The sequence below is a fragment of the Callospermophilus lateralis genome, chromosome 4 (assembly GCF_048772815.1).
Source record: "Callospermophilus lateralis isolate mCalLat2 chromosome 4, mCalLat2.hap1, whole genome shotgun sequence".
NCBI lineage: Eukaryota > Metazoa > Chordata > Mammalia > Rodentia > Sciuridae > Callospermophilus > Callospermophilus lateralis.
The window spans coordinates 6,698,439-6,722,704 of NC_135308.1; the positions used below are offsets into that span (position 1 = coordinate 6,698,439).

General features: G+C 52.9%; 1 protein-coding gene across 1 annotated transcript; it reads left to right on the plus strand.

The window, feature by feature from the left end:
- The first annotated feature begins 567 nt into the window (after positions 1 to 567).
- On the plus strand, positions 568 to 12,901 carry Fam167a (family with sequence similarity 167 member A). The gene is made up of 2 exons (XM_076852255.2): positions 568 to 939; positions 12,638 to 12,901. The coding sequence occupies exons 1-2, from the start codon at positions 568 to 570 to the stop codon at positions 12,899 to 12,901; spliced, it is 636 nt and encodes a 211-aa protein (XP_076708370.2).
- The last annotated feature ends 11,365 nt before the right edge of the window (positions 12,902 to 24,266 follow it).

Genomic DNA, 24,266 nt, shown 5'->3' on the forward strand with positions numbered 1-24,266 from the left:
AGCTTCTCTGCATCAACTTAAAGTGGTCGTCTCACCTCTAGTCCTGGACTAGCAAGTGGAAGCCCTGTCACTGGACCTCTCTGAGCCTCTTTCCCCTCCTGGAGTGTGGACGTGCCTCCACCCAGCAGCTGGGGAGGGGTCAGACTGACAATGTTCTCATTCTTCCTGCAGGGCCCGCACCACCTGCCTTTCCCGGGGAGGGCGAGCATCTGGCCCGTCTCTGCTCTGCGTACACCTTCGGGACAGATAGATCTCCTTGGCAAAGGCTGCCCCTAAAGAATCCTGCCAGTGCTTGTCTGTTCCTGCCTTCTACGAAGCATGGCACCCACAGGCTTCTGGGACGAATCATAGACCTTGAACCCCCGCAGCTGCTCAGAAAGGCCCTCCCTGGGGCTCACTCCACAGTCCCTCAGCTCCAGGTGCCGCCCAGCCTCTGCAATGCCTTCTGGAGGCACAGCCCCAGCTGGATGAGGTCCTTCCAGAGCAGGACCCAGCCTCATCGCCCAGCAAGCCTCCCACACAGCCCCTCACCAGCTGCCAGGTCTGGCTGCCAGGGCAGACTGTAGAATGTCTGTGCCCGAGATCCAAGTGGAGGAAGTGGGTGAAGAAGAGGGGCTGGCAGGGGCCGCCGCGCCTCCTGATGACCACCTCCGGAGCCTGAAGGCCCTCACCGAGAAGCTGAGGCTGGAGACCCGCAGGCCCTCCTACCTCGAATGGCAGGCCAGGCTGGAGGAGCAGACGTGGCCCTTCCAGAAGATGGCCACCGAGGAGAGCTTGGAGCAAGGAGAGTGTGGGGGTGGGGAGCCCCTGCTGCCCCCAAGGGAGCCCAGAGAGCACCCCCCGCCTGCCAGGAGCACCAGCCAGGGCGACAGGTCCCCTGGCAAGCTGGAAGGCTTCCAGAGTATCGATGAGGCTATAACCTGGCTCAGGAAGGAACTGGTGAGTGGCTGCCCCCACAGAAGTCCCCAGAAAAGAGAGGATGTCATTCTTTGTCTCTACGTGTCCCTCTGTTTCTCTCTGTTTCTATCTCCTCTACCCCATCATGTGTTGGACCTCCCATCTTTTTAGACCCACCACTTGCACATCTGTGATCTTCCTATTTGACAAAGGCAGATCTTATTTCTCTGGTTGCAAGGGGCTGTGAAAATCAGCCATTAATCCTGGACATTGTGGAGGAATCAAGCTGTGTCCATGAGGATCTGAGCCCATGTTGGGGTATCTGTACCCTTCCCCCGACTGGCAGAGCCTCGCTGTCATGCCTGGACTGCTAAGTGGGTGCCTGGAGCTTACCTGCCCTCTGAAGCCCCCTCCCCTGCCATCTGTCCCAGCTGCCCACACCTCCTACCACTTACCAAGACAGTGGTTGCTCTCCCTCCCCGAGTGCTACTGTTGGGTTGCTCGGCAGGCTACCTGGGGTGGACTGACTGCAGGAGGGGCCCTGGGTCTGGGGGTTGTCCTGTGCAAGGAACTGCTGTGAGTACTGAGGCCCAGCGTGGAAAGTGCTGTATTAATGATGTGTGGTGTGCAAGAGCTGCCAGGGGATGTGAGCCTGATCATGCATGGGGTAGAGGCTTTGGTAAGGAGGCTGAATAGGAGCTTGCCCAGAGGTTGAGGCAGGGATGGCTGTTCCGGGTGGATTGAGTGCAAGCAAAGGGCCCTTTGCTTAGCCCTTTTCCTGCCCCTGGGCAAAACAGATTTCCAGTGGGAATCTCACCATGTGCAGTGAATCTCAGCCTGAGAAACCGGGTGAGGGTGCAGAGCTGGGTGCTGCCTTCCCCCAGGGAAGAATCACCGGTCCCAGCACAGTGGCTTCTTAACAAGGCAGGCATGAGTCTAAGCCTCCCCAAGCTCTCAACCCCTGTCCTCCTCTCACTGAGGCCCAGGTAGCACCTGCCAGGTCTGGCCATCTGGCCCCAGGGAGCCAGGAGTCTAGGTCCAGCCACCATCCAGAGCCAGTAGTAATTCCCAGGGCAACAAGGCCTGCAGAGGCCCACTCGGTTTGCTTTGCAGAATCCTGAAAACCAGAATCCTGTGGGGCCTGGCATGCATTATGGACTAAAATACATGAACTGGGGTTTGGGATGGGAAGGGGCTCTGGGACTCAGGTATTGGATGGATCAGGGACTGTTTTGGTCTCAGTCCTTGATGCTGAGAATGCTGCTCAGGACTCAGGGTTCTGTTACATGTGATTAACCGGTAACTGGAGTGTGCGTGGCTCTTGGCTTTCGTGGAAGATAAGGCACCTGTGGATTCTTGCTCTGTGGCTCCAGGGTGCCTGTGGGGGATACAAGAGGTGAGAGGTGGACATGCTGTGCCCCAGGACAGACCCTGAAAGTGTTCTTTGAATTCCTGGGGCTAAGCTGCTTTGATCTGTTTTCATAAAGAAGAACAAAAAATATTCTCATTAATCAAGGATGCAATTGTCGGTTTCAGGTTCTTTTGAGGTTCATTGCTTCTGAAAGCAGAGGCGGTTACTCTCTAAATACGCTCGCATTCCTCACAGGCCCCCTCTGGAGCAGAGAGTAGAGAAGGACTGTTCTGTGTGTAAACCAGTGGGGACTTTCCTAGAGCTTGTGCCGTCATCTTCAGACAGAGAGATGTCTTGCAACCCTGACTGTTTATAACCACCTGGGGACCTTTGGAGGCTCCCAAAGCCTCAGTCAGACCCCAGACCAACCAAATGAAGTTCCAGGGCGTGGTGCCCAGCATCCATAGCTTTCAAAGCTCTCACCTGCTCCCATTGTGCAGCTGGGGCTGAGACCCACCAGGCATGCTCTTTTCTCTTGCCAGAACTCTGTAAGCAAAGTGGCAGGAGGTGCCCCACCCAGAGATGCTGGCCAAGAGCACCTGAGGGGAACGAGGAGATAGGGACCCTTGGGTGGACAGCAGAGCACTCCTTGCCAGGACTAATTTGGTCCCCAGGGGCTGAGTAACTGAGGCTTTTAACAGGTAGCCATGTAAGAAGATAGGACTGGTGTCAGAGCCAGAGTCAGATTCAGCCATCACCACTGGGAGGAGAACGCTATGGGAGAGGCAGGGGGTGCGGCAGGTGATGCAGCTCAATGGCAGAGGACTCGCTGGGTATGCCCAGAGAGCAGCGACCTTCAAATTCTCCCTGGGTCTCTTTGTAGAATGAAGATTCTGTTTCTCCCTGATTCAGAACTGACATCTCTAAGGTAACCTATATGGCTGCTTCATGGGCCACATTTTGAGTATCAAGGAATGAAGGGAGGCTTAGTCTGGTGCCAGGGAACCTCTGAGGCTCCACACGGGGCAACCTAGAGGTCCCCAAGCTTGAGCTTCAAGTCCTGTCCCTGCGATATCTGCCCCATGTGGCTTAGCACTCAACCAGTGAAGAGGCCTCAGTGAGCAAACTCACAGCATCACAAAACAAGTGGTCCAGGAGCGCTGGCCAGCAGCAGCCCCAATGCAGACCAGAGGCAGGCGATTCTGACCCAAAAATTCTGCCTGCCTCAGAATTCGGCAACAAAGGCAACTTGTAAAACCCTTTGACTGAGATGGACAATTCTCATTCGAACACGTCCTCCTGTCTTTAAGCCTCAACCAAACCAAAGCTCCATGCCATTGGTTTTCTGGTTCATCCTCTGATCATCATTGAAGGTGCCTTTAAAAATCGACCTATTTTTAACACATCCAAAGAGGCTTGCAGAACCTCTACTGTACTGTACTGAATGTAAGCCCGGAATCAAGTTTTTCCTACCCTATTCAGGCCTCCCATTCGCCTATATGTGAATTTGACTTTACTCCGGGGATTGAAGCGCTGTGAGTCAGTCGTGTGGGGTTTTCCCTGTATGATGCCAAACACCCCCAACTCAATGAAAGTTTGGGGTTCAGTGAGGGCAGGCCCCTAAACTGTACCCTGACCATCTGGCATTCCAGGGAGGCTATTGTCAACTAGCACCATTGGGAGCAGGCAGCGCTGGGTCTGGGAGCAACATCTGCCTTCCCCTGCTCCTGCAAAGCCAGCTGAGAGGGACTGCCTGAGCGCGATGAGCTTCCAAGGCTAGGAAGGGCCCGTGGCTCCCCCAGGCTTCCCTCCTGATCTCCCTCCAGGCTTTCACTGCTAGGACACCCTGGGGACCTGCAGGCAGAGTCCACTTGCCTTCCACTTCTGCACGGAGGCTTCGAGGAAGGTGGAGCCCTTGGAGCCTGTTAGGGTGATTTCTCCAGCTAAGGCCTGACTTTGGCTCAGAGTGGATTTAGAGACCATGTGACCACCTGGTTGTGGCAGGTGGGGCAGAAGGACTCCTCCAGGCTGAGGTCCAACCTCACCATTCCCAGGACAGCCACTCGGAGTCCAGAAAGTGGCCACTGTGCACCGCTGCTGGTTCCTGGCTGCTCTGGGTGCTGGAGGGTCCCAGCCTCCAGCTTCCTGTCTTCTGACTGAGTGGCCTGGGGTGGGGCGGGGCAGTGCCTGACCCTGGAGCCTCTACCCCAAGCTGAGCATGGAATTCAGGACATCTCACCAAGGCCCCTAACTGGGCTGGGGTCAGCAGCCAGCTCTAGGGCCTGGCCTTGAGTGGTCACCATCCAGCCTGAGGAAGAGGGACCCTCCTCTCCGTCTTGTCTCTGTAGTTGTGCTCAGAAGTTCCCCTCGCCAACCTGGAGATAAAGCACAGGGCAATAAAGCATTCCCCCGGCTCTGCGGGTGCCAAAATCTGAACGAGACATCCCAGCTTCCTCCTGGGCCGTCTTCCAGGCGAGAATCCTTGGGTGTGGACAGACATTTCTCTCAGTTTCACGCAGGTGTTTGATCCCCGTAAACAGAGCTCCTGAGAAGGTGTTTATAGTTGTTAGAAAAAAGGAAAAGAAGTCTGGCGGTGTTAGTCACCGCAGGTCTGCGCGGCAGGAGGCCTGAGACCTGGCCCAGCCGGCGCCCTGTGGTCACAGCTGGGGTGCCCGGGAGCCCTCTCCCATCACATCCTCTCTTGCCCGTGCTGCCTGCTCAGCAAGCATAGCCCTGCTGTGTCCAGGGCCCGCCCCCTGAAGCCAGAATTGTCTGCTGACCGGCCCAGCCAAATGACAGGTCTCACTCGCCATGATGGTATGGAGGCGAGGAATGTGGTGACAGCCATGTCACTCTGTGGTTCCAGTGAACCTTCCCAGTGTCCCCTAGGAAGCCTTAGGTGTGTTTGCTGTCCCCACTTTACAGAGGAGAAGAGGGGGGGCGCAGAAAGATTGTAGGTCTGAGGGACAGAGAGGTTAAGCAGATGGAGCCCCAGGCCACCTGGCTCTGCACCCAGGCCAGGCCTCTCTGGGTGCTTCGGCCATTTAAGTCATCGGGGCCTGAGCTGGCAAAAGCCTGCATGTCCCTCCTGATTTCAGAACAGGATACTTGTAAAAGGTCAGTGACTCATGACAACCCTTAGGGGGGCCCAGCCTGTTTCTCCTTGAGGACAGAGCAGCACAGAGCCAGCCCGCAGGGGACAGGCTCCACAGGGGGAGTCCAGGCACCCTCTGCCCAGACTGTGTCTTCTCAGTGACACCTAGGGCTCTGGGACAGCCACCACAGGAGGGAGACCTGCTCATCTGGGCAGATGTGGCTTCCTGGGAGTTATTACAGAATTCACAAACAAAGGCACTGGCAAAGGAAGCCTGCGGGGTCCTTGGGGACTCTCCTTCTGGGTGGTGGTGTCATTCTTTCCGCTTTTCTGTAGCTCCTGAAAATTCTAAATAGGAATGTGGTATATGCAGTCCAGGGGTGAAAGGCTTTAAAAACAAAAGACTGAAGAAAGAAAAGCACCGGCTCCTTGGTGTCCCACCAGGCAGTTGGTCCACAGCCCTCACCTGCAGGCCACAGGTAAAGCAGCACAGGAAACCCAGGCCCTCCATCCCCAGAAGTGCCCTCCGGGCCTGAGAGCTGACAAACCGGGCACTGCTGGCCACCGGGGTGACAGGGACCCCCATCACAAGGCCCTGCCCGCACCCCTTCCTCATCCTGGGAAGCAAGGAGAGCTCACCAGGGAGCAGCCCCCGGCAATCCTGGGCCTCGGGAGGCAGGTGGGGCCCTTCCTCCAATCCCTGGTTCCCCTTTGGTGCTGGGGAGAGGTGGGCCCCGGTGGGGGGACAGGGTCCTGCCTTCATGGAGTCCCCCCACCCCCAGGAGGAAACAGCCTTAGGACCTGCACCAGGGCATTTGTTAAGGACAGATCCCGCTGGCCCTCCCTCCCTGGAAGTTCAGCTGCACCTCTGGGTGGTGCTGGGGTGAGGACCCACAAGTGACGCCCCTGCTGGCCCAGGAACTGCTTGAGGGTGGGGTGGAGAATGCCTCAAATGTGTGGCTTTAGGAAAGCGACTTACCTGATCCTCCTGGGCTTTGTCCTTTTAAACCCTAACCAGCAGGGAAGGGACAATGAGGATGAGCTGCCCAAGGGCAGTGACCACCCGGGGACCCTGAGACTGCAGGTGCTGAGTGGTGCAGGGTTACAGTGTCACATGATTTAATACAGCGATCTTCCCTGGTGGCTGCTGGTGGCCTATTACTCTCCCCATTTTAGATGGGAGAACAGAGGCTGAGAAGTGTGCCCAGCAGAACAGGGATTTGAACTCAGACCTGCCCAAGCTCAGAGCCCAAACTACAGAACTAGTTGCTGCCCTGGCAAATGATCATGAACGCACTTTCTGCTCACTCGGTACATTCTCCTAACTCCTGGGGTTTGGGGTCATTTTTTTTTTTTTAATTTTTCTAGTTATAGATGGACACAATACCTTTATTTTAGTTATTTATTTATTTATCATGTGGTGCTTGGGATCACACCCAGTGCCTCACGTGTGCTAGGCAAGCACTCTACCACTGAGCCACAGCCCCAACCCGGGTTTGGAGTATTATTCTCCAAACTTGAGTTTGCCCTCTTTCCAAGAACTCAGCTCTCTCTGAAAAAGGCGACACTTATTATGCTAATACAAAGTCCAGCTCTGGTGGTTCCTGGGCTCAGAAGGGGCTGTTCAGCCTGAGGTATTATTCTTAGCTGGACAATTTCTTTCTGACAAATGTTATTTTTAAAAATTGACATAATACTCGTGCTTATTTATGGGGGGCAGTAGTATAATACATGTATACAGTACAGAATGATCAAATCAAAGGAATTAGCATTTCCATCTCCTTGAATATTAGTAAGTCTTTGTGTTCTGAGCACAAACTCTCCTAGTTGTCTTGAAATGTGTAATAAATCGTGGAATACTTTTGTCACTTCTGTGTTACAGGACTCTAGAACTAATCCTCTCCCCCCATCGAACTGTCTCCCTCTATTCCCCCCATCTTCCCAGGCTTTAGTGACCCCCATTCTCTTTACTTTTAGGAGATCAATTTTTTTTAGCCTCCACAAATGAGGGAGAACATGTGGTGTTTGTCTTTCTGGATTATTTCCTTAAAGCCCTGTAATTCCAACCATGTTACCACAGATGACAGGATTTCATCCTTTTTATCGTTGAATAATATTCCACTGTGCATTTTTTATCCATTCATCTGTTGTTGGACATTGCAATTGATTCCATACCTTGGCTATTGTAAGTAGTGCTGCAGTAAATATGGGAGTATAGGTATCTCTCTGATATGATTTCTTTTCTTTGAATATATGCCCAGGAGTGGGATTCCTAAACATAGGTGGTATTTCTATTTCCAGTTTTTGGAAGAACTTCCAACTGCTTTCTATAATGGATATACTAATTTATAGCTCCACAGAGTGTATGAGTTCTCCAATCTCTGCCCCCTCACCAGCAATTATTATTTGTCTTTCTCATAGCCATTCTAACTGGGGTGAGAGGCTAGCTCATTGAGGTTTTGATTGGCACCTCCCTGATAGTGGTGGTGGTGAGCATTTTTTGCATACACATTGTGCATTTGTATGTCTTCTTTTGGGAAGTGTCTGTTCAGGTCCTCCCCTGGCCCACAGCAGCCCCCCGCTCTCCTGCTGTCCCTCTCTGGTGTAGCTTCCAGGCACTTATCCCTCCACATCCACGGTGCAACCTGATGAGGTAGGAGGGGGTGACTTTCCCCTTTTGCAAAGGGTCCCACTCCCACTGTACTGGGCCTGGAGGCAGCAGACCTAGGGGCTCTTCAGAATGCATTATCCCACCTTGCACCCTCAGTGTAGCATTCTGATCTAGAATGTTCCAAGTGTGAAAAATCAAGGACTATCTAGAGGTAGAATTTCATGCCAGAGCGTTCTCTGCAGTCCTGAAGGGTCTCCTGCTCTCTGCCCCACCCTTTGGTCCCAGCACAGGACCCCCTCAGCGAGGAGAGACCAAGAGGCCTGGTGCAGACAGAGGAGCTGCCTGGCTGGCTCCTTCCTGTCCCACAGAGCCAGCCCAGGGGACGGGAACAAGCGTGTTAACCTCCTGCCCACAGCCTGGGCCAAGGCTGCAGAACACATCACCCGGTGGAAGAGGCAGCTCTGCTCTGTGAATCACGCTCAGCCTCTGAGGTCCTTCGTGTCCCCCAGAAATCAACTCACAGACCTGGTTTGGTTTCTAGGAAACTTTGAATTTTTTTTTTCTTTTACATTTCTCCCAGAAATTCAAGTCTCCATTCAGCAGCACATCTTAACCACACCGCCTGCCTTCCTCCTCCTAGCATTAATCCAGAGACCAAACCAAGAGCAAGTAACACTATCACCGGGGCCTCCAGGTGGAACCCCTACACGATGCCGATTGTCACAATAGGGCAGGTCTTGACGCAGAGCGGAACAAATCCTGAGACGGGTGGCAAAAACCATTTGCAAAGTTCAGGAGTGAAGTCTTATTACCCAGTCGGGAAGGAAAGGAGTGCTCAGACCCTTCACACGCTGAGAAATGGCCTGCGTCTTGTTCCCAGGCTCTTTTCAGCATCAATCAGAGGCTAATTATAGCTCTTAGGCTGGGCCAGTATAGGTACAAACACCCTTCACCTTGGGGTTCTCGGTCACCAGTTGGTGCCAGCCAGGACTTTCTGAGCAACACAGCTTGCACCAAACTCCAGCTCCCAGACCCCTCCCGAGGCCCACAGCCCCTCTCTGCTCCCTGGCTCCATGGGTTTGGTCCCTGTAGCTACTCTGTATAAACGGGATCATCACAGCATCATGTGCTGCGTGACTGGCCCACGTCACTTAGCACAGTGTCTTCAAGTTCACCCCTGTGGCAGGCGGCAGAACTCCCTTCCTGTTAAGGCTGAATGCGTCCGGTGCATGGAGGGACCACACTTGCTTATCTATCCAGCGAGGTGGTTGCTTCCACCTTGGGGCAGTTGTGACTAATGCTGCTATGAACCTGGGGTGCTGTGAACGTGGGGTGCACACTCCCTGGAGTCCTCACCTGCGGATGTCTTACATCTGTACCCCAAGGTGAAGCTGCGGGTCCTACGATAATTCTGTCTGATTGTTTTGAGGGTCTGCCTGCCGTTTCCTGGGTCTTCTGCAGCCTTGGTTTTATCCCTGCCTGCCCCAAGGCAGGCGCAGCTCCTCCTCTCCCCCCGCAGGAGACAGTAGGTGCAAAGAGCCCACACACCCACACCCCCACCCACACCCAGGAGGGATGCATCCCCGGGGCATTTTCTGCTCTCTGAATTTCCTCTCCGCCTTCCCCTCTCACCTCCTCACCTCACCTTGCCTGCTGGGGAGTGAGGATGCTCCTCTCCTCTGACAGAGCCCTTTAATGACACTGTTTGTGACTGAATTCCGCCCTGGACGGGTTCGCCTTTCCCCTGCACAAACAGCCAGCCGGGCTGTCCTAGAAGGGCTCCTGTGTGCCTGGTGGAAACCAATGTCTGTGGGTGACCATCGAGCCCAGATCACATTCCAGCCCTGCCGGAGGCCACCTTCCTTTCCTCCACACCTGGGGTACCCACCATCTCCCTACAGAGTGCTGAGACCAGTGGCATCTCACCTCCTTTCACCAAGTGCCAAGGTCAGGCTTGCTGGAGAGATGGGTGTACCTCTCAGAGTCCAGCAAGCGCCTCATCCCCAGAGGACAGCAGGCCACCTGGGAGAGGGGAGGGAAGTCAGTGTCCCACAACGACACACACACTGAGAGGTGCGTCACCCTCAGGGGCCAGGACCAGTGTTCAGTCTGTTAAAGGAGAGATTAGCCTGGGATGCCCAGGCTGGGATGCCCTGGGATGTCCTGAGTCCTGCGCCTGCGTTGGGGCACTAGAGAGCTGGCGAGCGCCCGCCTCCTTTGGCCATCAAGGCTCATATTCATGGAGTGTTGAGTTTGTCTCTTACATGCCTCCTTCGAGAGGCAAAGGACAGAGGTTCAGGGAGCGTTAGTGGCTTTGCCCAACTGAGCCAGCAGGAGAGGGGCTCCACCTGCACACTCTCTCCCAAGCCATAAAGCCCTGCATCTGCTGCCCCAGGGGGACAGGAGCCCTGGAGGGGCCACTGCACTGCCTGTGGCCAGCCCCAGGGACCTGAGCGCCACATTCCCAGGCTGCTGAAACATAACCTTTCCCCTCTCTGCTGCCCCCTGCAGGCAGCGTCTCACAGCTCCTCTCAGACACTTGGCCAACCTGAAATTCTCCAGGGTTAAAGGATATTTCAGAACAAAGATCCAATTCCTGAGGCTAAAATGCGGATCTAAACCACAGGGTTCCTCACTTTCCAAGGATATCTATCTTCAAATTCCAAAATACTCCTAAGAGAAGCAGGCAAGCCAGGCTCCCGAGGATGGCGTGAAGGCAGAGGTGTGGACGGTGTGTCTTCAGACAGGTCCGACCTCTGTCCCCGTCAGAGAGGGTGCAGGCATCGCCTCGCCCAGTCCCCGGCATATTAGGGGCTTCACAGAAAATGAGTAGATGACCAGCTACTTGTGGCAGCCCATCACCCTCAATCTGGTGCTACTCTAAACCATTAGGATTCCTGACTGGCAATGAATTTGAGTTGCGATGCCCGAGGATTGAAAACTGAGCTCGGGAGTGGGACTATGAACATCCATCCCAATTCTTGCTGACCCTCAGGTGAAGTCAAGGCTTTCTCTCTTGATGCGTCTCACCCATGAAATCAGGAAACGAGATCTGTAAGGTGCATTGAAAATGAGTCCTCGTGAGGTCACGCGTTTTTCTACCCAGTAGCACCTCGTATTCCCAACTCTCCAAGAGGAAGGTGAGGACATTTGCTTTAATTTGCGTAACCACAAATTAGGAAGGGTCCCTCTGGAGTCTCATTTGGCTTCAAGCACCAGGTGGGCCACATAGGACCCCAAAATGCTAAAACAATAACCACTTGCAAGTGTAGGCAGAGTGAATTGTGAGAAGGAATCAGACCTCAATTCAAGTAGGGGCAGCCTGTGGCCTGTCTTGGTGACACTAAATGGAAAATACTCCTCTAAGCCTGGCGATATCCTGCCCCACTCTTGCTCTGCCGTGTCACAATTGTGAAGCTGAGTGACACATTGAGCCCCTGAGCTTGAACACCCTGGCTCATAAAACTCAGGCTCACGCTGTCCTGCTGGTACCTCTGGGACCATGGGGGGTCCCACAAGTTTCCACATGGAGATGGATTTTGGAATCTGTCAGATGGGGTCACGGGCGGAGTTATCATCATGTCCCTTCCTCATCAGGAAACACGGAGGCACTCAGATCACTATAGCCTCCCACAGGGTCACAGACCACTCAGCCAGCTCCATGTCCCACGCTCCAGCTCTCCCTCGGAGGCAGAGCTTAGCGGTCAGTCCTTGGGGTCATGGAGTCTGACCGAGTCTGACTGAGTCACTGACCAGCTCCGCTAATGGGGGACTCTGCGACCTGACAGGGTTTCTTCTTGGTACCTCTACTTCCCTACCCATGATGGAGTTTTACTCCATGGGCTGCAGTGAGGAGCCCTGTTGTGTGTTAATACATCCAAAGGGCTGGGAACCATGCCTGGTTCACAGTAAGAGATAGTCACCTCGTTTCACGTTCAATTCCTTTGAAACTTTATTAAATATTTCAGCATTCAAGGACATTTAAAGGACAATATAGCAGCTGCCAGCCCCCCAGCATATGACCTAGAGCCTTTAAATTCCCCCCGCCCCCATTACATTCCTCTTTCCCACCCAAAGGAGCCATGTTCCTGAACTCGGGGTTTGTCATTCTCATCTTTTCTTTATCCTCTTGCTGCATCTGAATATATCGCTAAACAGTGGGAATGAACTGGAAGGGTTTTGGGTTTGGTTGGGAACCAGGGATTGAACCCAGGGGCACTTAACTACTGAGCTACATCTCCAGCCTTTTTTTTTTTGAAACAGGGTCTGGCTAAGTTGCTTAGGGCCTCCCTAAGTTGCTAAGTCTGGCTTTGAACTTGTGATCCTCCTGCCTCAGCCTCCTGAGCCCCTGAGCTTACAGGCTTGTGCCACGGCACTCAGCTGGAAGTATCTTTAAGCCAGGACTACATGCACCTCTTTCAGAAGAAAAGGATTTAGATAGTAACTTGCCCAGCACAAAGCTGGGCTGGACAAACACACCCTCCTTTGTCACCTGAGCCCAGAAGCTGCTGATGTTTCTAGATGCACCATTCAATGACCCAAGACATCCATTAGGACTCCTGGCAAGGGAGGGACCAAGTGCCTGAGTGTCAGGCACTGTCTCAGAGGAGGTGTTTGTGCTTGTGAGGGACCAAGGAGCCGCCACCTCCACCGCTCTTGCTGACCCCTCCCTCGTCCCTTCCAGGCGGAGATGCGGCTGCAGGACCAGCAGCTGGCCAGGCAGCTCATGCGCCTGCGAGGTGACATCAACAAGCTCAAGATCGAGCAGACCTGCCGCCTGCACAGGAGGATGCTCAACGATGCCACCTACGAGCTGGAGGAGCGGGACGAGCTGTCCGACCTCTTCTGTGACTCCCCGCTGGCCTCCTCCTTCAGCCTCTCCACGCCGCTCAAGCTCATTGGGGTCACCAAGATGAACATCAACTCCCGGAGGTTCTCTCTCTGCTGAGAAGCCCCAGAGGGGCAGAGGACCCCAGAGGGAGGGAGCTGGGCTGGGCAGTTACCCAGTGGAGTCCCCCGGGCATGCCCCTAGGACCTGGTGGAGGGAGGGTGCTCTTGGGAGGCCCAGCCATGGACCCCAGTGTCCCCTGGCCCACTCTTATTCAGCACCCTGAGTGTGCAGAAGCTCCGTGGGCAGGGTCCCCGGTGCTCCACCTCAGTCCCCCACTCCTGGATAGCTGGTGCTATGAACTGGGAGCCCCAAGGGAGCCCCCAAAGCTTGCTACTCTTATAGAAGGCTCTCCCCAGGGGCAATTAGATGTGTTAGAAGCACCCATCTCACACCGTTGCCACCCTCCAAGTCCTGGCTCAAATTCGCCCTTGGTTGGTGACTTAGCAACCTTGACAGGGACCCAGCAGGAAAGGAAACCAGAAAGAAGAGCAGGATGTGGTGCTGGAACGTAGGACCCTTGGCCTGGCAGAAGCCAGTGCCCTGGTGGCACCACCCGGGCTGCTGTCAGTCTTGGGCACCGTGAGGCCAGATAAATTGTGGCTGAGTGTGCGGGGACGTGTGCTAGGTGTGCACTTGTGTGGCTGGGGTGGGGCCCCCTTGCCTCCCCCGGCCATATGCACCACCAACAGCTGGAGAGCACCTAGGAGGTGGCTGGCGACTGGGCCAGGCAGGTCGGGAACAGATCACCCATCACTGAGTTCCCCAGAGGGTGCACAACAGAGGCCTCCAGGGAGCCCAGAAGCCCATCCTGGGCCTCCTCTGAGACAGTGTCTGACCTCAACCGCTCACTTTAACTGAATAGACTGTTACACTAATGTGTTGCTAACTTGTTTATAACTGTTTGGTTCTCGTCCAAACGGGAAGCCAGTTGAGCAGGTCGAGCACAGAGCTTGAGGTCTGGCTTTAAGAGTTTCCCCCACACAGGAAGTGTGAGGGTGGGCAAGCAGGGAGCAGGGTGGCGAAGTCACTTGGTCACTACCACATGCCACAGGGTGACCCCAGGGGCAGGAGTTTTTATATATCTGATGGCATCTGGCAGAGTCCTCTCATGAATAAAGGAGCAGAGTGAAGCTAGGGCAGGAGAATGACTGTCCTCGGGTCACACGGCTGTCCGACGGCTGTAGACTATGAAGGAGTGAAATCATTGTGAACATGCATAGAGAGGTCAGCCACCTTGAACCCAAAGATGCTTTGCCAAACCCATAAACGGCCCACCCCCTCCACTGCCCAGCCCCTACCCTGTCTTCCTACTTTTTGATCCAGAGTATTTGAGTGGGAGGCAGAGCAGTGCCCGGCCGGATGGTGGCCCCTCGGGTCCACGCCACTGGTCTCCATCCTTAAGTACCCTGACTCTCCATGTTCCAGGTCCCTTATTCTGCAGGCCACGTCCACACCCCCACAGCCCTCCTGGTAGGAGTTGTGTTGGGGGAGGGGCCCCAGGTAGCAAGAAGAGAATGTGGTGTCTTCCCCGTGAGGAAGTCTCTCTTCAGGGAGACCCTAAGAAGGTAGAAGAGCGTAGCCAGGATTTGTTGTTGGCCCTAAATACCAAAGGACTTGTCTGGCGGGCTTTCCTGGAGGCCACAGCACGGCCAGGCCCTGAGAGGGCATCCTCTCCTGCCACCTCCTTCCACACCGGTCCTGCAGGCCACAGGCCATCTGCTGGCCATCACCCACCCACCCACCCTGCAGAGAACACACAGGAAAACCCATCCCACATTCAGAAAAAATATATATATATATAACTGGTTTTCTTTTTAGAAATCAGTCATTAGAGTGATTGAAAAAATTGGAGTGAAGGAAAGCGGAGTGACAGAGATGAAGTGGTCAGCACCGTGGAGGGGGGTGCGCTGAGCAGCCCTCAGCTCTGTGGCCCAGCGGGGCCCCTACCTTTGTTCTCTGGAAGGAAGTTAAGACCCAGACAGATGTTTGGGGATAGTTTAGATGTCTCAGCTACTGTGTTTAGTTCATCCCAAGAGAATTTTGTTTTGGGATAGGAGGGGAGGTGGAGGTCTGCGAAGTGCAGGGAAAGACAGCTGTGCTTCCCCGTGTGTCCCCCACCGGTTAGCACCTACCTTCCACTGTGAGCCCACAACTAACCCATTCCTTCAGCTTTGTGAAGTCCCTGCTGTGGCAGCCAGATGGGTCCAGCCTCCGTCACTGACTTTCTGGCTTACCATGTGTATACCGTGCTGTTTGCAGATTCATCCATAAGCCATCTCTGTGCCCCCCACCCCAGGATGTAAAACACCCACAAGTCTCCACTGTGCTGTCACATGTGGTCATGTCCGATGCCTTCGTAGGCTCAGTAGCCATCACAGAGGCCTAAAGGGCCTGGGCAGGCTTGACCTACCCCTGTAGCAATACCAAGTGCTATTACATAATCGATGGACAATTTTATTTTTATGATTGTTTCTATATTGCTGTTAGAAAAAGTGAAATAAAAAATTTCAAAAGAAGATATCCATGTAAAGAAGAGACATTTGCTTCCTTTTAGCTTGTTCTTATTATAGCACATGCAGGGCCCTTTTCCTAGTTGAAAGAGGTGGATGGATGGATGGATGGATGGATGGATGATGGATGGATGGATGATGGATGAATATATGATGGATGGATGGATGATGGATGGATGATGGATGATGGGTGATGAATGATGGATGGGTGGGTGGATGGATGGTGGATGGATGATGGATGGATGAATGAATGAATGATGGATGGATGGATGGATGGATGATGGATGGATGGATGAATGATGGATGGATGATAGATGGATGATGGATGGATGATGGATGATGAATGGATGGATAGATGAATGGGGAGATGGATGAATGGATAGATGGATGATGGATGGATGAATGGATGATGGATGGATGATTGATGGATGTATGGATGATGGATGATGGATGGATGATGGATGGATGATGGATGATGGATGATGGATGGATGATGGATGATGGATGATGAATGATGGATGGGTGGGTGGATGGATGGTGGATGTTTGATGGATGTATGAATGAATGAATGATGGATGGATGGATGATGGATGGATGGATGAATGATGGATGGGTGGGTGGATGGATGGTGGATGTTTGATGGATGGATGAATGAATGAATGATGGATGGATGGATGAATGATGGATGGATGAATGATGGATGGATGGATGATGGATAGATGAATGAATGATGGATGGATGATAGATGGATGATGGATGGATGATGGATGATGAATGGATGGATAGATGAATGGGGAGATGGATGAATGGATAGATGGATGATGGATGGATGAATGGATGATGGATGGATGATTGATGGATGGATGGATGATGGATGATGGATGGATGATGGATGATGGATGTATGGATGATAGATGATGGATGATGATGGATGATGTATGGATGATGGATGGGTGGATGGATGATGGATATGTGGATGAATGGATTGAATAAATGGATGATGAATGGATTGAATGGATAATGGGTGGATGGATGAATTATGGATAGATGGATGGATGGATGATGGATGGATGATGGATGATGGATGATGGATGATGATGGATGGATAATGGATGGATGAATGATGGATGATGGATGATGGATGGATGATGATGGATGGATAATGGATGGATGGATGATGGACGGGTGGATGGACAGATGATTTGAGTCATCAGATGAAGGTGTTGGAGGGAAGAAAAACTCACCATTCTCTTCCTCCACTGTGCCTTCCCCCAAGTTAGGTGGCTTGATGGCAATTACCATCAAATTCCTCAGGGTACATGGTATGAGTTCAAGATGTGGACTTAAGAAATGCAGTCATTCTTCCTGCATTTGGCCAAAGCCAAAGCAAAGAAAACCCATTATCTCCCCGTTTTCCACAGGAGAACACTGTCAAGCTCTGATGAAGACCTGTGCCTTGAATTTTTTCAGCCACTGACAGCAACTTTTAAACCTGAAAATCAGCGTGCTTGAGAATTGCCTGAGGTGCTTGCTGCAAACAAATGTTTCTGGGAATGTTCCCAGGAATACAATCCCCGTTTCGCAATTCTGGAGTGGGGCCTGGGAATCTGTTTTTGGCAAACACTCCAGGTGGTAATGCAGGTGGGTCCAGAGACACTTTGGGAAAGCTTCAGAGGACAAAGCAGCTCAAGGGAAGGCATGGTTTAGAACTGGTCCTGCTGGGTCTCAGAAGAGGCCAAGTCAGAGATCAAAGCAGGTCAGTAACCACACTGCAGGGAGAAACACCGGAGAGCCATTGCAACTGTGTAGCAGCCACTGCACCACCTGCCCCTCCAGGAGCAGCGGGCATGGTCTCTCTCCTCCAAGAGTATGCAGGTACAAATGGCATGTGGCTTCGGGGTGTGAGAGGGTGTAAGGAGGTGTAGCGTAGCTCTTGGAAATCCACCACTGCATTGGGAGGGGATTCAGAAGAATCTCAGAAGTTACTGGCCTTCCCATCGCTGCAGCCAGGGCCACAAGTCCACTTTTCCAACCCAAAGGAAAACTAACATGGCCTACAAACAGAACCAATAATTGGTGCCACAGAGGAGAAAAGGGAACACAGCACATGGAGTGGTGGGGTGCTCGTCCAGCAGATAGGTGCTACACAGCCAGCCACCAAGGATCATGGGGAAGAGTCCAGAGACTGGGGAAGAGTCCAGAGACAGGTGCAGACCAAATGAAACAGGTGGTCCAGGGGAGTCGGTACCCAAGGCAGGCTCTTGGCCGTGACCAGCACAGGGGGTGGGGTGTTATTGGGTTGTGCAGCAAGATCTATGTAGGAAGCACTTACTGCTCTATAGAAAGCAGAGGGGGCAGGGCAAAACTGGAGCCCGGAAGAATACAGGGCAGCCACAGAGGAGGGACAAGGGTCTGGCTGGGGGCTTATTTGGGGACATGCTCTGGGTGATAGTTTGATGGTAAAGCCAATGGATACACTGACCACTTGGACATGGCAATAAGGAAATGGAGGAATGAAGGTGGGACTCTGGCCAGCAGCTGCGAGGAGGTGGGGAGTTGCTGAGAACCAGTGGGCACCAACAGCTCTGCTTCGAGTTGTGTTTAAATGTAGTTTGAGGATTTGTGTCAATGTGACCAAAATACCTGACAAGAACAACTCACAGGAGGAAAAGCTCATTTTGGCTCATGGTATCAGAGGTTTCAGTCCACAGGTAGTCAGCTCCGTTGCTCTGGGCCCTAGGTGAGACAGAACATCATGGCAGAAGGGCAGTGGTAGAAGAAAGCTAGTCCACTCACGGCAGCAGAGAAACAGAAAGGAGGGGAGAAGGGGCCACAGGGAAGATGAACTCTTCCAGGGCATGCACCCAGCGACCCACCCCCTCTGCCACTCCCCACCTTGTAAAGTTACCACCCAGTCAGCCCATTCAAAATAGGATGGACTCAGTGCCGAGTCCCGAGGTTACAGCTCTTGCAATCCAGTCACTTCACCTCTGAAGACTCCTGTATTCACAGAAGAGCTCTGGGAAGCCAACTATAACAGATGTCAGTTAGACACCCAAGTTGGGGTTGAGGTGGACACAGGGCCTGGGATCAGGTAAAGACCAACCTTGGAGACACACATTTGGGAGTCTGGATCTGGATCAGAGAACTTTAAAACACTCCATCTGGACAAACTCCCCTAGGAAAAGGGCCAAAGTACAGAGGAGAAAAGGCTAAACACAGCATCCTGGGGATCCCAACATGATTTCTTTTTATTGGCTATTGACAATTTGTAATTGCTTATGTTTATGGGTACAAAGTGATGCTGATACATCAACCCAATGTGCAATCACCAAATCTAGCTAACATACCCACCACCTCAAACCCTTGCTGTTGATTTCCCTGCCTAGCTGTGGCTTAGCCTCGGCCAAGGTGTCCCTGCTCCCCATCCATCCCAGAGCCTGGAAATCACCATCCTGCTCTCTGCTCCTAAGGGTTCACCATTCTTAGGTTCCACACACGAGTAAGAAAATGCAGTCTGAGGACTCCATCAATTGAAGATTTGACAGGCAAAAAGAAATGGTTGGAAGAAATAGCTAGGAAGTTAGAAGAAAATCCCTGGGAACAGGCCTCAGAGAAGCTTCCAGAAGAAAATATTGCAAGAAGGAGAGAGGCATCCACATCAGATGTGACCCTGAGTAAGATGAGGACCGAGATGGACATTGGCTTCAGCACATGGAGACCACCAAGCACCATGGTGAGGACAGAGGTCCAGCCGCGCAGGTCAGGGAGAACCCGGAGGACAGGAATAAGTGCAAGTGGCAGAGCGAGGCCTCTATGTCCAGTTGCTTTGCTAAACAGGGAGCTGAGGAATGAGACTGTACAAGGACCCAAATCCCAGGGGACAGATGTGGGTTTCTTATAATGATGTAAGATAAAGGTGTTGGCACGGAGGACCCACCAACTGTCCCGTGGGGGGAGGGAGACTGACAGGCAGGAGCAAGAAGCTATGGCAGTGGAGCAGCTGAGGTGACTGTGCAGGGGACGCTGGGCCTGGGGAGGGCAAGGACAGCTCCATCCTAGCAAGAGGGAAGTCTGGGGCTGCCCAAGATGTGCAGGTCAGTCAACACCAGGAAGAGAAGGTGAGCCCAAGGCATGGCCCCTGCTTTCTCAATGAAATGGGAGCATGAATTGGAAGGAGTGGAATGTTACAGGTTTGAAGAGAAAGTCTTTGACATAATGACCTGAAAAGGAGTTGGTCAATTTGTTAGCAAAGTACAGTGAGGTCGTCTGCTGGGGCTGGGGTCACACATGCCATGCCAGGCGCAGACAGGCGGTCAGTGGGAGAGGGGATTCATCAGGCGGTAAGACGCAGGATAGAACAGGAAAAGGAAAGTGTCTTTGGAGGAGCCATCACAGTGTCGTCTAAGGCACCAAGCTGAGGAGGGAGGGACAGGGCAGAGAGGAGGGGTGGTGGCCATGCTGGAGAGGTGGGTGCGGGCTGGACATCTCAGATCCACTTGGGATGCTGGAGAGAAGGCGCTGGAGGAACAGAGAGGTAATAATCACAGGCGGCGACCAAGCTGGGGAGCGTGGAGGAGACATTTCGAAGGTGATGTGCCTCTGCATTCAGCAGCCCAACTCTGGTCTTATTAGCCGCCAGGCCAGCTGAGTCTGCCTGGGGCACTGGGTACATGGCCAAGAGTATGGCTTCCACAGCCCCCAAATTCCTACCATCTCTTTGGAAAGAGGGTGTTGAGCTGATTCCCACCGCCAGCTTCTTGGCGGGGACAGCAAATCCTCTTTGCTCATTGTCCATGTCTGAGCCCCATATCTCTGGTCCTCCAGCTTGGGAAGGAGGCCAGGGCTGCCACAGAAGAGACCTATGACAGGTGACAAAGACAGCCCACCAGCACAGACAGGCCTGCGCAGCCCAGGCCCATCTGATGGGAGCTGAGCAGATTGAGGGCTGCAGATGTGGCTATTTTTAAATACCCTGTTCACAGACTCAAAGGGAACAGGAGACAGCTAGGCGGGCTCTGGAGGAAATTGATGCCAGAAGAGAAACCTCAGAGGAGCGCAAGGGCTCTGGGAAGTGGCCGTCCACACCCACTGGGGGAGACAGGTCGGCCATGAGGTTTCCTTCCAGCACCAGGGGAGACTAGGAGGCTCAGGCCAGCCTCACAGGAGAGCAGGGTGTGTACTGAGCAGGGGCCCCAGATCGCTCCTGGCCTCACCCGCTTCTCCACGCAGGGCCTACTGAGCACTAAGGAAGGAGCTCTTGCCAAGGAAGGTGCAGAGTCCCAATGACAAGCAGGACCCCCTGTCTCCCTCCAGAAGTCTCACCTGCCCAGGTGGGTCTAGCCCAGGCCCTGAAGGGCTTAGGGAATGCCCCTCCCCACCCACCCTGCACCTGCAGCCTCGCTAGGAACAGTGCACAGGGCTGGGAGAGGCCGCGCTTCCCCACCCTGTCCCCCCAAAACAGCGCTTGGTGGGGGAAAGTGGGAGCTCCCCTCAGTCTTCCAAGAAGGAGGGGGTCTGATACACGGAACAGGGGGCTTCCAGTTTGCAGGAAGAGCGAGGACCTGAGTCAGGGAAGTGTCTGTTGGAGGAGGCGATTCCCAGAACTCATCCTGAAACCGCCTGGATCTCAGGAGTCAGTTTGGGATTCCTGCACGGTCCCCACACAGCTCCCTGGGGGGCCCAGAGGGGAAGGGCACAGGCCAGCCTCCCGTGGGACACAAAGTACTTGCAGCGTCAGCTTCTGGAGCCTGCTCCAGCCATCCTAGCCACCCTGCTCCGCTCTGCCCACCAGGCAAGACACAGCTGAAGGCAGGACTTGAGGTCTTCTAAGCAAAAGAAGTTTCTACCTAAAAATTCCAGCCATTTCTAGCAGTGAATCTCCTTGAGAAAAACATCTGGTGCTCCTTCCAGTGATGTGAAGGAAGGGCCAGGATGAGCAGAGGAGGGCCTTTCAGGCCTGTTGGAAAAGACCCGTCCCACACCTTGCAAAGAGGGCTGGGCGCCCTGTGGGGGCTGAGAAGCCTTCCAGAAGAGACCCCTGAGCCCCTGCACATGTGAGGCTGTTGAAGCACCCCCGGCTCTTACAGCAGGGGACCCCAAAGGGACCAGCTGCAGGACACAAATGAATGAGGGGCTGTGATGCTGGAGCCTGACCAGAGAGGGTGACATCCTGCACTCCAAGGGGCAAAGTACAGCCACAGTGAGCACTCCAGGGAGAGAGGCCTGCCATGACATGAGCTCAGAATTCACCACACAGAATATCAAAAGGTACAGGACCCCAAGTTGGTGAGGCAGGATATATCCATTAGAGCAATAAATGCCGTCAGTACCGAGGGCTGAAGCAACCAGGGCACGGATTTTTTTTCCTATTACAGACAAAAGAAGCAGATCTGAGAACTGAGGCCATTGACCAGGATCACCAAACGTGGCAGCTGAGCTAGGGGGAGCCATGGTCTCTGGACTTCTCATCCAGGCTCTTGCTGCCAACCTTGTGCCTCACACCCTCCTTGTGGAAGCACAGCAGAGGAGCCCTGGGAAACAGCTGCCTGGGACTTTCCTCCAGTGCAGACAAATGGATTCTGAGACTATTACCGGGCAGACATTGAGTTAAGGCAGTCCTAAAGCGCCCCCTGCTGGAGGAACAACGACCCTATTTATATGTATTTTGTCCATTTCTCAAATGCCAATAATTGCTATTTCCTTGGCATTTGCAACTGTCACTGCTTGCCATGCTCTCTGGAATATTCAAATTTTGAACACCGTTTTCTACTGATTAAAACCCAAAATCTGGCCGGGTGTGGTGGTGCACATCTGTAATCCCAGCACCTCGAGAGGCTGAGGCAAGAGGATCACAAGTTCAAAGTCAGCCTCAGCAATTTAGTGAAGGCCTAAACAACTCAGTGAGACCCTGTCTCTAAATAAAATATAAACAAGGGCTGGGATGTGGCTCAGTGGTTAAGCTCCCTTGGGTTCAATCCCTAGTACAAAAACAAACAGAAAAAAAAAAAAAAACCTAAAATCTGCAGTTGAAGTACTCTGTCACAACTGAATTAACTTCTGCACCTATCTTTTAATATCTAGCCTGTGCCAACCCTGGGGAGCCAAACACGTAGAACACTGGTTTCAGCTGTGCCAACTGAGCTGCAACTCATGTTTGCTCTCTGCTCTGGGGCCAAACCCATAAGGAAATAATAGCCAATGAGTTTGTTGGAAGGAACCCAACTACCATGTATGAAGATCTAATAAAACAAATGAAAAAAAATGGCCATCTTTGGCCTGAAAATGGTGTGGTAAATTTTTTAATCTATTGCTTAATTAAGTGCTTTTCTTCTAATTTTTAAAGCCACAGTTCCTAAAGAATGCAGCCATTTTTTCCATTACAATAAAAATTGAGATGCCTCGCAGCTTCCTGTCATTTGGTCTCACAGATGGGAACCCCTGGGCACTCCATATTCCCCCACCCTTCACCAGTTTCAAAACTTGGCTTTGACTTCACCAACCTGAAGCTGGAGTCCTGCCTTCTGACGCTGTCACCCATCCTCCTCAGTCCTCTGGGGCTCAGGTCCACCTCCACCTTCCTCCCAGGAGTCCAAAACCAAAAGGTCACGTTCACAAAAGGTAAAATCTCCTTAAGATTTTTCCTGTGGCAGATTTTCCCTAATCAACATGTCTCGATTCACCTGGTCTTTAGGGGCTAGTTTTTCACCTTTAGGAACAGAGGCCTTCAGATTCGCACCCCTGTCTCCAGAAGCCTCCTTTCTAGAAAACAGCCAGCACTCTACACCCAATTCCCATTGCAAACACACCCAGATAAAACTCCCCGCCAGCAAGCGAGGTCCACATGGTAGGTCACTCTCAGAGTCTGTATCCCTTCAACAAAAAACAGGAGGGGAGGGCCAGGAGAGGTGCTGCGGCACAAAATCCACCAAGTTATGCTCTGTCCTTGTACCTCACAGTGAATCCCACTTCTATGTATAATTACAATGCACTAATTAAAATAATAACCCTGATAGGGAGACCAGTGGAGCAGAGGAAGGGCAGGGGGAAGGGAAGGGGAAAGGGAGGCACTGGGGAATGACATTGATCAAATTATGTCATATGCATGCACAAATGTCACAAGGAATCCCACTATTATGTAGATTAAAATACAATAATAAAAAACATTTTTAAAAAGCTGTCTTGAGCTTAATAAGAGCCCCCAGCTCATTACCCTTATCCCAGGCCCCCTTTTGTCCAACTGTGTTTCTCCACAATCACTTCTTCCAGCAGATTTACATAAAAATAGACAGTTTTCGGTGGATCTCTAGGTCTTCTCTTTTTTAACATTTATTTTTTAGTTACAGGTGGACACAATGTCTTTATTTTACTTTTTGTGGTGCTGAGGATCGAGCCCAGTGCCTCACCACGCCAGGCGAGCGCTGCCCCTGAGCCCCAGCCCAGCCCTAGGTCTTCTCTCTTCAAGGCTCTGGGCCGTGCACACCACTCTGCTGAGCTCCTCTTCCACGCCCCCTACACGTTCCTCTTGTCAGCCGTGAACTTCGAGGTGGGTAAGGAAAGGGTAAGGCTTTCTCCTAGTCCCCAGCCCCAACCAGCTCAAAGGGGCTGGGAGACCCTGAGACCCCAGGGCTGAGGAAGGGCCCAGGACGAGACCTAGGCATAGGGAAGACCTGTCCTCCGGTCCTCTCCCCCCCGCTGACCTCTGTCCAGTTCTGAGGGCAGCTTCTCTTCACATGATGGGAAAGACACCAGGTTCCTGTTCTCCCAGCTTAACAAGGTCTGGCAAAAAGAGACTTGGTTTCCTCCGCCGTGCCCTGGCCAGTTCCCAGGAAGGCCTCCGCAGCAGCTTGCAAGCACAGGCTACGCGGGGGCAGCAATAGGCAGTCACTTTCTCACGGTTCTGGAGGCTGGAC